The 13,545-nt window shown below is 43.0% G+C and overlaps 1 protein-coding gene across 2 annotated transcripts in view; it reads right to left on the bottom strand.

Annotated features, from left to right (window-relative positions):
* SCG3 (secretogranin III) overlaps positions 1-4,021 on the bottom strand; it is a 29,269-nt gene extending 25,248 nt beyond the window's left edge. Inside the window, exons 1-5 of one of the 2 annotated variants that reach the window (XM_054077768.1) lie at positions 3,552-4,021; positions 2,815-2,867; positions 2,211-2,256; positions 1,901-2,116; positions 537-679 (exon numbers count right to left, since the gene is read on the bottom strand). In XM_054077768.1, the coding sequence (XP_053933743.1) occupies positions 537-679; positions 1,901-2,116; positions 2,211-2,256; positions 2,815-2,867; positions 3,552-3,639 (546 nt within the window). In that variant the 5' untranslated portion in view covers positions 3,640-4,021. The remainder of the gene's footprint in view (positions 1-536; positions 680-1,900; positions 2,117-2,210; positions 2,257-2,814; positions 2,868-3,551) is intronic. The other variant, XM_054077767.1, reaches the window with a different exon arrangement.
* Between the last annotated feature and the right edge of the window lie 9,524 nt (positions 4,022-13,545).

Genomic DNA, 13,545 nt, shown 5'->3' on the forward strand with positions numbered 1-13,545 from the left:
AAAATATAGAGATCCTATATAGCTATGTCTAAAACACCCAGAGGTCCAAGACAAACCCAGTCTTGCTAATAATAAGTAACAAGTAATGAGAAATGTATCCTCAACTAACCAGCAGCATTATATGTCAGCCGATGACAATAATTAGTAGGTAGGTAGAAATGAGCTCAGACCTTTCTCCATAAACATCCAAAAGAAACTAATAGTACAAAAGAACTCATTGAGAATCAGAAGACAAATTAAAGGAAAAACGAGGGCAAACAGGGGAGGAGTACAGTCAATGAATGTTTTTGCAACACTAGCAACATTCTGCAGTTTGGTCTATTTCGTTTCAAAGCCACCATGTGAACAACAGTGTTATTACAGAACTGAACCACTGTACTCAAATGAGCCAAGAAGCTTGCCTAGAGCCTGAATCCCATTCATTTTCACTCAAGTCAGTGTGATCAGCTGGACACACTGTTCATCCAAATGTTTTTTTAAAAGATCACTAAACCAACCCACAAAACAGCAAAACAAAGTATTAACAAGATACTTACTAGCCCCAGATTTAGAAGTTTTGAAACGATCTTGTCAAACACTCCTCTATCATTCTCCTCATATATTCTTGCAGCAATTTTTTGAACAATGTCTTCAGCAGTCAAAGGAGTGCCATCTAATTGATGGAGGCCATCTGGATCATCTAAAAGGATTAGAGTTTAACTCTATGCTGACTATCCTAGCTTGTTTGTATTAGACATCTCGTAAAAAATATCTGCCCATATCTTTTTCTCTCCAGAACAAAGCTTCATTTTGTAGACACCTTAGGAATATTGTTTGATCCACGCTTTGGAATCCATCACAGCAGTTCCAATGAAAAGTTCTTCATGTCTGTTTTGCACAGATGTCTTTCCAACTGGCTCTTTTGAAAGAGCGAAGATGAATGTCAGGAGTGCACTCTGCTGTTTATAATAAACTTTGTAACAATGAGAGAACACTGCTCACATAACTGCTCACGTGCATCTCCCTGCTACCTGCTTTCATTGTATGGCCCATAAGATCAGAACAGACCATAGAATCATGGAATTGTTAGATTGGAAAAGACCTTAGAGATCATCAGCTCCAACCGTACCTGTCCCCTACTAAACATGTCTCCAAGCACCTCATCTACCTGCCTTTTAAACACCTCCAGGGATGGTGACTCTACCAGCTTCCTGGGCAGATGCTCCAGTGCTTGAGAACCCTTTAACCATGCCAAACACCATATTATCTTCTTGTTTGGATTTCAGCAAATGAAGTTTTAATTATGTAATCATTAGTTAGGACAAATAATATCATCATGGGGAATAGGAAAGTGAATATGATGAGTAAGCTTTGGTCTGTGATCAGCATACTTTGATATAATTAAAAATATCCTGAGCTAAATGCTGCTCAAAACTCTCAGAGGACTCACTTAAACTACAAGTCAATTAACTGCTCCTGTAGTAAAGGCAAGTATTCTTTGGCCTTTGGTAACTTCTTTCAGCTTTGTGATGAAGAGAATTATCTAACATTGCACATAAGATTCAGAAGAATTATATGCGATTATGTAACAGTGCTTCTTCCTTTCAAACCAGAATAAATATATTTGTCTTTAAAAATACCTCCCATTTTCCTTCCATCAAATCTAAATTGCTAAAAAACATAATGCAAATTACACAGTTGGATTTTCCTCCACAAAAGAAGATTATGAAAATCAACAGCAATTAATTTGTATTGTGTTTCAAAACCTAATTGTAATACAACAAGCCTCTACAACTGGAAAAACTTGACACTTCAGTAACAAATACAGCTCATGTTTAGTTGTGAGCACAACATTTATAACTCCGATTGGTTTGCAAAAGATGTCTAACCTAAAAGTCACTGAAATATGGTTATAGAATACCTTGGAATTTATAATCCAGTCCACTTTTCGTGGAGTCATAGTCATCCACAAGCCTGCGGTTCTTGGTGGAGTCTGCATCATCAATGGCCAGCTGCTGTTCATACAAAGAGCTTCTAATCGACTCCCTCTCCTTTTCATTCCTCTCTCTTTCTGCTACTGATTTTAGCAGGTTCAGGTCATCAACAAAGGAATAATTCCTGAACTCTGGCTTATTTTCTGGAAAATATATCAATGCCCAGAAAACACAACATATTATACCTCTTTGAATACCATTATGAATATTACTATTAAACCAGGAAAAGTGTTTTACCTGTAGGAACTGCTTTCCTATTCTTGTCTGCCTCAGCTTCAGCAATCTGATACACAAAAATACAACAAATAAACAAGCAAAATAAGAAAAACAAGCAGAAGGAATGGATACATTTTTATGAGAGACCTTGTAATTTATCAGTATCAGCAGAAGCCTTAATGCCTGATCTTCACTCCTAGTAAGAAGTTTGGCTCAAAAAGAGAACATGATGAAGTGCTCGGCACTTTTTGTCACTACCACTGTATCCTCTGAGCCCAATCAGACATTATGAGAAGCTGCAATAGATTTTCCATTTTAAGATAAAGTCCCAGCTCCCGCTATATTCCCATAGGATGTCAATACAAAGGAGTTACACACCTGTGAGCTGTTGGAGCTAGTGACCTGCTTTCTGAATGCTGGACGGTAAAACTCTTAACGCCAGTTCTTAAAAATTATCAAAACCCTATTCTGTACCCAACATCATCAATATTTACTTTGCTGACAAATCTATTTCTAACTTATTTATTAAGCCATTAGAGTATCCATGGATCTGGAACCCGAAGGCTCAAAATATTATGAGAATATCAAAACCAAAAACCAGGGTAAATATTTTTATTTCACTTACCTGTTCCTCCAAAGGTCTTTCTACACTTAATTGTCTGTTGTGTATAGCTTTATCTAGAATAAATACATACATGCTTAGTTACATGATGCATGCGGCTTACAAAAAGACAGCACATTTTTTCTTAATTTACAGTTTTCTCTCACAAAACACAGTGTCTTAAATATAACGGTTAGCTCTTGTAAAAAAAAAAAGAAATCCGCGCTCCTAGAAGAACATGAATACAGTAAAAAAGACAAACGTTTAGACAAAGCACGATTGTCTGGGGCAGAGGGAGAGGTTCTGCCAAAGATGTAACAGAAATACAGACATATTCTCAGTGACCCCTTTCTAATGAGAAAACTCACAAACGAATCGGGAAAAAAATGCTGTAAGAGATTGACTAAAATAGCACTAATCGGATTGGCACAACCAAGAGATTAAAAATCTCTTCCATCCAGGATAGCGGGGGAGACAGGGAGCAAGACACAGTCTTGTGCAGAAACTGCTGCAGAATGGATCAAAACATTGCCTGGAGAAGACTGAGGAAAAGCAGAGTTTTTCCCTCTACCGGCACCTATTTTTCACTTTAATATCACATTGTAATTTCACTGATCCAGCGTCTCGCGTCTGCACTATCCCTTCCTTCGGATCTAGCTGCTTTTAGACAAGCAGAAGGAAAGTTTTCACGTACCTCTATCCTCACCCTGCAAAACTTTCTCCACCTCCACGGTGAAAACGCGTCAAAGGAAGGCACCTACCTTCCCCCGCGGGCTTCGGGAAGCCGTGCCCCCCGCTCGCCAGCAGCAGCAGCAGCGCCTGCAGCACGACCCCCAGTCTGAGCAGCATCCTGCCTGGGCGCAGCCCCCGAGCGGGCCGAGCGCTGCCCGCGCCGCTCCCGCAAGCCCCGCTCCGCGCCGCCCCGCCGGGCGCTGTCCGCCGCCGCCGTGGTGCTGAAACCGCACAGCCGCTGTAGGCGCCGCCTGAGCCGCCGCTCCGCACCCGCGGAAATGATCCAGCCAGTCGCCCGGTATCGGGAAAGGGGGAGGAGACTTGGGAGGGGCGAGCATGCGCGCCCCGCTCCGCTCCCGCCGCCCGGCAGCCGCAGCCCCGCGCCCCGCCGTTAGGGAAAGGCGGGGGATGCGCCAGCGCGGGGGTGCGCGAGGGACAATGGCTGGGAGTGACCTTTTTTTTCCCTTCGCACGGCGTTAAAAACCGCGGATCAGCGCTGGGAATGGGCTACCGGGATCCCCGACTCGCTCGCCCCACAGCTGCCGGTCGGGGTCAGCTCGGAGGCGGGGATCTCACGCGCTTTCTGAGCTGCGCGAACGCAGTTGGGCCCCGCGGAGGAGGTTTGTGAACCGCTTATTTCTGTCTAATCGCTCTCCGAGGGGCTGCGATAGCACAACCAGCAATGATCCTTTTTACTACAAAGAGAGGAGGTAAAAAAAAGTGAAATTATAGCGCATCGTGCTCCTCAAAGTTGAGAATTAATCAAAGCAAATGACAATAAGATAATTCTGAGCGTTTCCCTAAATTAAAATTTAGCCCTTGCAGACCAGAACAGCAACAAATCCCCGGGGATCAGAGGTAGACATTTTCACCGCTTTATGGCAGAACAAAGGATGGCAGCGGTAGCTCTTTTCAGAACTCTGGGATCTACTTCCAAAATGGGAGATCAATCGCAGTGTTTTTTTTCTTCAAACGAGACCTCATCATTTTGTAGTCACAAACCCACACATTTCAGGGGGCAGCTGAAAACCTTTCACGTTAGAAATCTCAATGTTCGCGAAGTGCTAAACCAAAATAGCTGAGAACTGTTTGACAAGATAAGGAGGATCAATGATTTTACAAGTGAAAACCAGGAACACAGTGGAACTGCTCAATCTCTTTATCAAGGTATAATATTATAGTTTAAGAGGGGAAGAACACAGAATAGTAGGAGAATGATAATTGATTGGACCACAAGCACTAAAAAATTTTACAGTTTCTACTTTTTCCCTGTTAGCAACCACTGTATTTAAATGTCAAGCCTTTCCATATAATTTAGATGAAAATTGGATGAAATCTGATGCCCTAGTTTACATCATTCTTACTTCCCTAAATCAACCTGCCTATGATCCACAGATCCAGAGCAATGAAAATAACTTTCAGAAAATCACTAATAACCCCAGAATCCTTACCTATAGTCGGGCTCCTATTCTTGGAGCTGTAACAGAGTTAGGAATTATAGGATATTTTGCATAAAAACCTTTTGAGCATAGTTGTATGTAAGAACAAAGTAGCCTTATTTACACATTGCCTGATAACCTACAAGGGAAACTATTATACTAAACAGAACCTTCCCTCACTTTAGAAGTGCAAAAGTGAAGCAGCTTCCACAAGAAGACCCTGTCATCTTTAGGACGTATATACACCTCAAGAGGAACCTCAAAACTACAGAATATTACTGGTACAGAAAACTGAAAAGATAAATTCTTACTTCATTGTGGATTAACATTCTATCCCAGCTTTGTATTAATTCAACAGTTCATTGTCTACTTAATGTTCTTAATGTTTAAAATAATGTGCAATTTCTCTTCACTTATCCTTCCTGATATTTACTTCTAGACCACTTGAACATTACCTACATGGCATTGTAAACACGCACCCATTTGTAGGACCCCACACATTTAGTCATTCAGACAAAAGTCACCATACAGTACAAAAGCAGTAAAAGTATTTTAAATGTGCTGGAATCAAAATAGCTGTAAATCCGTGAGATCTGAAAATGAACTGGTAACATTAGTGCAAAGAAGTTGCTGATTAAAAATACACCTATTTATGTGATAAGTCTACATATGGGTTTTCATGTATAGTGATATGTCTAATTGTGTTCAAATGTGTTTATTTTACATAATATATTTCTGTTGATGTGCTAAATGTTCCTATTTATGGGACATATTTTCTATACTTTTCCCCAATTCCATGTGTTTTGTTATTTCATCAATGCTAAATCACCTCCTGCTTAGCCAAGGCCAAGAAATTATGCAGAATGCTTCTTCACGGGCTGGGACTGACGATGAGGCAAGAAAAGAACTCAAAACCTGCCATCATCAAAAGAGAGTATGACTGCAGTAGCCACTCTAGTGCTTGACATTGTAAGTGAAGAAAAACATGCCAGGAAAGCCAAGCCTAACACTTCAGGCACAAACCATTTCTCCATTCATAAAGACTTCACACAGAGGCGATGCGCTCAGGGACACTTGTTGTAACTGGCCAGTTACATTTGGCCCAGTACTCTGCTAGTACAATGCTAAGCTTGTATGACACATGCCAGATAATACATAGTCTCTGCTAGTTATGACAAAATATGTTTAATCATTATAGAAAAATGGGTAAAATGCTGCTTTTGTCCCTCACTAAATCTCTGCTTTTATTTGGCATCATTTACATCATCTGCTACTACACTGCTCTTCCCAGTGCAGAGACAAAACGGTGAAGAGCATAAGCTCTTTTATTTTGGATTCTATTTTGGCTCATCCACAAGCAACCCATTTTCTATTCTAGAACTATTTATTTCTAGTGATGATTCATGAGCAGAAAGAATACCGCTTGCCTGTCTGATGCCAAGGAGAGCTTACAGGAATGGCAATTAGACTGTTTTTTTTTATTGTGGTGAGTGCAGTTGATACAGAGCCTAGAGAAATAACTGAAATGCAGCCTTTCAGTGCTATTTTTACAGTTGTTTTATAACCACACTTCAAGGTTTTTCATCTAGCTGATGAAAACAGAAGGCAGATGAAAGCAGAAAAAAACAAACAACCCACCTTGCCAAGTTTATGCCTAGATAGTATAGACATTTCATCCTCTTGTGGATTTGCTTTTTCTACTGTAGCTTATATTATGCTAAATGATAAATATTGCTTAAAAGGAAAGAAAATGTTGGAAGAGTTACTGGTGATCCTTATGCAAGGCATTATATGTATCTGTAATCATCTGACAATAGGTCACTATTTTGCACGTGTGCACTATGAATAGTCCTCTCAATTTCAATGCAATCATCAACAGTATGAGAAATCAGTCACACACGAGCCTGAAGGTTTGTACCCTCTCAGTCATTTTACATAGTATTTATTTGTACACCACCTAAAGTGAAGGATTTAAGACCCTAGAATCAATAAAAATATAATAAAAATAAAGAGAGCCCCAGTGCCCTGCAGAACACGTTGCCTGCCTTTGGGACAGCTGGACATGGGCACCCATCTCGTCACATACTCCAGACTCCAAATCTGGATTCACAGACACTGTTTTGTAAGACACCAGACGAGGAGATGCAGTCAGTGCTGCTGGGGGCTGGCTTGGAGAAGGCCTGGGCAACGAGCTGCTCCTAAATCCTGGGGGGGCCTTTTCTCTCAAATCCCATCCATTCCCAGAAATTCCCTAACTTGAAAACTCTGTAGAGTACCTAAGGGACTGTATCTCTTGTAATGCCCTCCTGGGTCTGGATCTGTTGTTGCCATGTGGCTGTGCTTTTGAGATGTACCTCAAATCTCACCTCACCCAACTGGTCTGTCTGAACCAGAAACCGTTCTCTCCCTTCTGCTGTGGAGAAATGCCCTTGCCACGTCTCCAGGGGTTCCCTTCCCTGAACTCCCTTGTGATGGCCCCAAAGGCTTCTCGCTGGCCCTCAGAAAATACCCTACAGGGCACCAGAGCTCAGAACACTCTTCCTGAGCAGCAGTTGCTTGATTGTTGGAGTTTTTTGTTCAAATTGTTTCCTGGTTGGTGACTGGGAAGTGTGCAGTTTGTCCTCGCAGCTCTAGTGACTGTCATGGAAAAGGGGACCCTTCTGCACAACACTGTCCTTCCCTGCCCTTGGGACTTCCTTCTGCAAGGGTCCCCTGACATGGAGGGGAGAAGGTCGCTCAGCTGGAGCCCCAGGGGTTGGTCACACGTGCAGCCAAAGCTCTGAGCTGAAGTCGGGCTGGGAGAAAAACCAGGTGAGGGGACGAGAGCTCCTCTAGGGAAAAGGATGCCATGGAGTGAAAGACTCCAACTCCCAGCGTACCATGAGATGAAGATCCAAGCTGCCAGCATGTTTTGGGGTGATGGAGTGCAGCACTCATCCTGCCATGGGGTGAAGGACTCCAGCTGCAACCATAGACTCATATAATGGTCTGGGATGGAAGGGACCTTAAGCATCATCCAGTTGCAAGCCCCCTGCCATGGGCAAGGGCACCTCCCACTGGACCAGGCTGCTCAAAGCCCCATCTAACATGGGCTTGAACACTTCCAGGGATGGAGCATCCACAAATTCCTTGGGCATCCTGTTCCAATATCTTACTAAGCTCATCATGAAGAATTTCTTCCTAACACCTAATCTAAATCTTCCCCTCTCCAATTTAAAGTCCTTTCCCCTTGTCCTGTCACTTCATGGCCTTGGAAAAAGTCCCTCCCCAGCTTCCCTGCAGCACCCTTCAGGTACCAAAAGGCCCCTATAAGGTCTCCCTGGAGTCCTCTCTTCTCCAGGCTTAACAACCTCAACTCTCTCAGGCTGTCCTCATAGCACAGGTTCTCCAGTCCTCAGATCATCTTTGTGGCCTCCTCTGGACCCACTCCTAAAGTTCCATATCCTTTTTATATTGAAGATTCCAGAACTGGACAAAGGACTTGAGGTGGGGTCTCATAAGAGCAGAGTAGAGGGGTAGGATCCTCTCCCTTGCCCTGCTGGCCACGCTGCTTTGGATGTGGCTGAGGACATGGTTGGCTTTCCGGGCTGTGAGCAAGCATTGCTAGCTCTTGTCGAGCCTCTCATGAATCAGCCCCCCAAGTCCTCCTCCGCAGGGCTGCTCTCAATCACACTATCCACCAATTCATGGTTATTATGGCTGGTACAGAACCCTTTGCATTTGCGTCACTGGGTGTGAGGCGGGCACCTACTTTGTGCACCTGGAGCACTTCCAGAAGCGTGTTGAACAATGTTCAGAGCTGGCCTGTCTCACAGCACCTCTGTAATAAAATGGGATCTCCCTGATGCAGCACTTTCAGGCTGGGCTCTTCCTCCAAAGTGGCCTGAGGAGCTGCACCCCTGAAGTCCCTCTTCCTTCATGTGTTGGGGAGCAAAAGATCAATGTCTGTTTGTGACCTTTGGGGGACACAGAATGGATTTAGGGGTCACCAGCTGATGCTGATCAAGACTGCTACTTGGGCGCCATTGGCAGTATCTGAGCAACTTCCATAATAACTGTGACTTTAGCGAGAAGAGTAATTGAGAAACGACAGCTGGTGGCTCAAAGGAAAATTCAAATCTTGTTGGAGGGGGCAAAAAAGCAAGAAGAGGAGCAGAAAATAAGCAAATTCCATCAGTGTTTAAATTACAGCAACAGAAAAGGCTTCCCTACACCTCCCCTTCCCTGGGTCCCATCCCTTGCCTGTGCCCAGTGACAGCTCAAAAAGGGAGGTAGCTCTGGGAGGTCAAATGCCAACTGCTCGTGCTCTCTGTGCTCCAGATCACCACATGTGGGTTTTTTCCCAGATGCTGTTACCATGGTAACCTTGGAATGTTGTTCCATTGGCACTGTTGGCCTGGGAAGACAGGTTAGGGTCAGGGCTAGGTGTGTGTTAAGTCAGCATTTGGGTTTGCATTTGAGTTCCAGAGAGGGTTTAAGTTTGGGCTTGAGTTTCTGAGGCATCCATCACCCTCTCCCCCGTCTTGTTATGAGCACAGTGGTTTTGTCAATATTTAATTCCTCATCCATCAAGAATCCATTCAGTTGGATTCCTTTCCTTGCAAAAATGTATATAAACTATTCTTCCTAAACCAGCACTAACAACTCTCTCCAAGTGTTAGCTCTTTATCAGACCCTCAGTTCTGTACATTCCAGCTCCTTTTGATATGAAACTGAAGAGCTTTATACTCCAAGCATGGATTTTGTTCGCCTTTCTTTTTCTTCTCCTTTAAAATGATGCTGTTCAATGATGGATGCTTCATAATTTGTGCTTGCTTAATGGATGGTAAATTGCCACTTACACTCAGTGCATTTGGGGTGACTTATGGAAAAATCCAACACAATAGATGAGCTCTTGGTGCCAGTGTTATGAGTATTTCTTCACATTTCCTATATCATCACTTCTTTTGTGATTTTGCCTCACTGCTGGAACTTAGCTCCAGTGCATGAGCACTGTTGTACAACCAGTCACTCCCAAGGCTTCATCTTTACAGAACCAGCCAAGGAATACAGGGAGATACCAGTAAGGGAAGGAAGATGCTTAGGTGAGAGCTAGGTGCAGTTGCAAGGTGGTTGTCTACAGCCATCAGGCAAAGGTGGTGGAGACGGTCAGGTGTTCTGGTGAGGCTGAAATACCCCAAGAGAGCAAAAATCTTACTCTCCTTGGCTATGGCTGTTGTTCCTGACAATGATGACAATGAGGATGGGCTGTAATGCAGGGAAAAATGGAGCAAGGCCAGTGGCCAGCTAGAGTCAAAGTGGGGAGAAATGCTGATGCCTGGTTAATACGGAAGTTTCCACTGCTGAAACAAATGAGAATAGACGTTACAAACGTCCTTCTGTTTGGGGCTGGCAACTGGGCTAGAACTGTTTCTTTGGGCAGAATTTGCACATGGCTGAGAGGGTTCTTTCAGGGGAGGTGACTGAAACCTGATTTCCGATCCTGGTTTCGTGAAGGAGAAGAAGGGGCTGTAAGATCTGAAGGCAGGGCTGTTTTTGGAGGTGGAGGCAAGTGAAATAAGCTTGAGTTTCTTGAGCTTCTTACTGCATCCTCAGTGTCTGTCACCTGCTTTAAGTGTGGCTGAACTTGTGCCTCAGGAGGTCATCGGGCAGTCGTAAGGTGGGAAAGAGCGGCCGCTAAAATGTTTCTCCCATTATCTTAACGGCTAAGATAACCCATGGTGGTGAGCTTGAGGTCACGAGATGAAAGGGCGGCCTTTCAGAGTGTGTCTGTAGCCAAGGACCCTTTGGCCTCTTCTGCCCAGCCAGAGGAGCCCCGCGTAAACCCGCATCGTCTGCATTAAAGGTTTTGATCGATCGACGAGTGCTATATGTGTTTTCCTTTTTTGTCTTTCAAATGAAGAAAGGACGAGGCGGAGACCATCCCAGGGTGTGTGGCGATCGCACCGTGAGCCCCGTGTCTCCCCTGTCCCCCAGTGCCCCCGTGAGAGCGGCGCTCGGCTCGCTGTGCGGAGGTGGGGGGGATTGTGGGGAGGAGGGCAGCGCTTCACAGCCTTTCTTCTTAGGTCTGCTTTTATTTTGAGATTCTCTATGACAGCTTTATTGGACTTGAGTTTTAGCCTCGTGATTCGCGTACATGGCTGTATGTGATGGGAGGACTGCTGGGAAAAGAGGAGGATGGATGAGAAACAGTGGAACCCGCCCTTTGGAGTTTGCTGCTCGTTTGGCTGCTAAGAAAGAGGAGTCTCTGTGAATTTGCTACTGCCCGAGACAGATCAAAGAAGTTTAATAAAAGTTCAGTTCTACCTAAACGGTGGGTGGGAATATGCGTAACTATTATCAATATGCTTCAAAGCACTGTATCTCAGCAGCTAGAACATGGGAGGAATCTTTTAATCTGTACAGGATTTTAACAAGGATAATTGACGTTTAGTAGTTTAATAACATAGATAATCTTTGCTAATTTAAATCAAGCCTGGCTGTCATACATTGAACATACAGTAAAACACCAACATTTTCTATTTAGGGGTAACTTTTTATTACCCATCCTAAGGGGAAGGCTGGTTTTGCTGTTAAAAGGGTGGGTCTTGTTCAAAAACCTCTGAAGGTAATAGTTGGGTTGGTTAAGTCTGTGCCACACCTGCGGTCAGCAATTAGGTACAGGTGAAGAGTTTGCCCCTTAAAAGGCCTCTTGATTTAGAGCTGAGTCTGTAGCCACGTGTGCTTTTCATCGTGGTGTATTTGAGCCTTCTGTTATTGTCTTTTCTGTGAGTTTCAGGTAATGATTTTGCTTGTGGGTTTGCTTTTTAGTCTTAAGAGTAAAATTAGTTTGGAGTGTGGCAGAGAAGTGTTGGCACAAACATTTGTAGTCAATGATATCTTGGCTTTCCTTGTTTTCTTCTATTATTAGAGGTAGGAATTTTTTTTGTTTAGCTTTTTTTTCTTTATTTTTTTTAGGGTTTAAAGGGTTTAAAGATTCCTTCCCACTGCTTTCAAAAGCTGCGCTTTTCCCCTTTTTCCCACTGCATTGGCTGAGCTGCCACGCGTCCCTCAGCAAGCGACGGCCAATCGGCTTCTCATTGTCAGTTAGGTAGACAGGTTTTGCTGTGAACAGGAAAGTCACAGGTGAAGAATCTATAGTACAGTGTTCTTCTATTTGCGATTTGCAGTTTGCACTGAAAGCGCTCCCGGGACAAAGAGCTAACGAGCAGCAGCATTCTGGGCTCACAGCTTCCCCTTAGCTGTTATTGGTGAATGTTTCCAATTCACCAACAGAGCTTTCCTGAGCACATTCCTGTTGCAGCTGCCCAATCTATACTTAAGCAGAATCCTAAACATAGAGTGCATTTTACAGTGACAGTTCTGCAAGAGATGTGATTCACATGCAGCTTTTTAGGACATAATTTATGTATGTGTACACACATGTACATATGTTATATATAATAAATATATGTAAAATAAGTAGAGATATGAGAGACGGGCAGAGGTGATACAGGTATGTATACAAATAACGACACTCTTTCTGTGCAAATATGTTTTATGAAAAGCAATGTACCTCATATACTGATAATTTGATATGGGAAATACATATGAGCAAACAAATTCAGAGTAGTGGGTAAAAAAAAGGAAGGAAAAGAAAATAAAGGGAAAATGAAAATTCATAGGCTTATCAGATAATAAGAGAAATAATTGTGCCTTCCATTGTCGGCTTTTTTACTATTTCAAAGACAATTGTACATATAAATCTACAGCTAGCATCTTATCTCTGTATCTATTATTTCATATGCACTACAGGACTGAAGCAGCAAATCTGACACCTAGACAGCATAGTATTAAAATGTGAAAAAAATTCTGGAAAGCTGTGTATGGTATGTCAAAGCACAGTCAACATGCATTAACTCAGTAAATCTGTACTGCATCACTGAACATTAGCTCTATTTGATCCATTATGGTGCAGAGATTGCTTACTGTGTTCCCAGGGCTCTTTTCTGTGGAAGAGCAATAGTACAGTCTGCCAAAACAGGCTTGCCCTGTCAGAGTAGTTTTAATTGAGCTGAGCCATAGGACCCTGCCCAGTGCTATTACAGGAACAGAGAACCATTTGGTGAGTAACGCTCTATGAGATTATAGCTGTTAAGAGTATAATGGACAGTTACTTTAATATCCTACCCAACTAGGAGACTATAAACATGTCCATAGGTAGTCATTTTACCTAGTTATCCTGTTTCCTAAATCAGTGTGGGTCTGATGCTTAGTGTCTATCTCTTATGTGAAAATTACTGCTTGTATTGGCAACAAGTGTTATGCGTTCTGTGGTCATGGGAGGGAGATGAAAGAGGTCATCTTTAGAAAGGAAACACTGACTGCTAAAATTCCTTCTGCTTCTTTAAAGCAAATACATTCCCAGGTAGAATGTACACTAATGAGATTTAAGCAATGAAAATATGTCTATGAATCAATGCATAAAGTAGTTGTAAAGACCGACTTTATTGTTTTGTCTGCCTTAAACATTTGTATTGTCCAAGGATGTCTTCCCTGGCACTGGGTTCAATAGGTGTGAAGGTGCAGGAGTAAGCACCAGTCC

This window comes from Cuculus canorus, chromosome 12, assembly GCF_017976375.1.
Source record: "Cuculus canorus isolate bCucCan1 chromosome 12, bCucCan1.pri, whole genome shotgun sequence".
Lineage (NCBI taxonomy): Eukaryota > Metazoa > Chordata > Aves > Cuculiformes > Cuculidae > Cuculus > Cuculus canorus.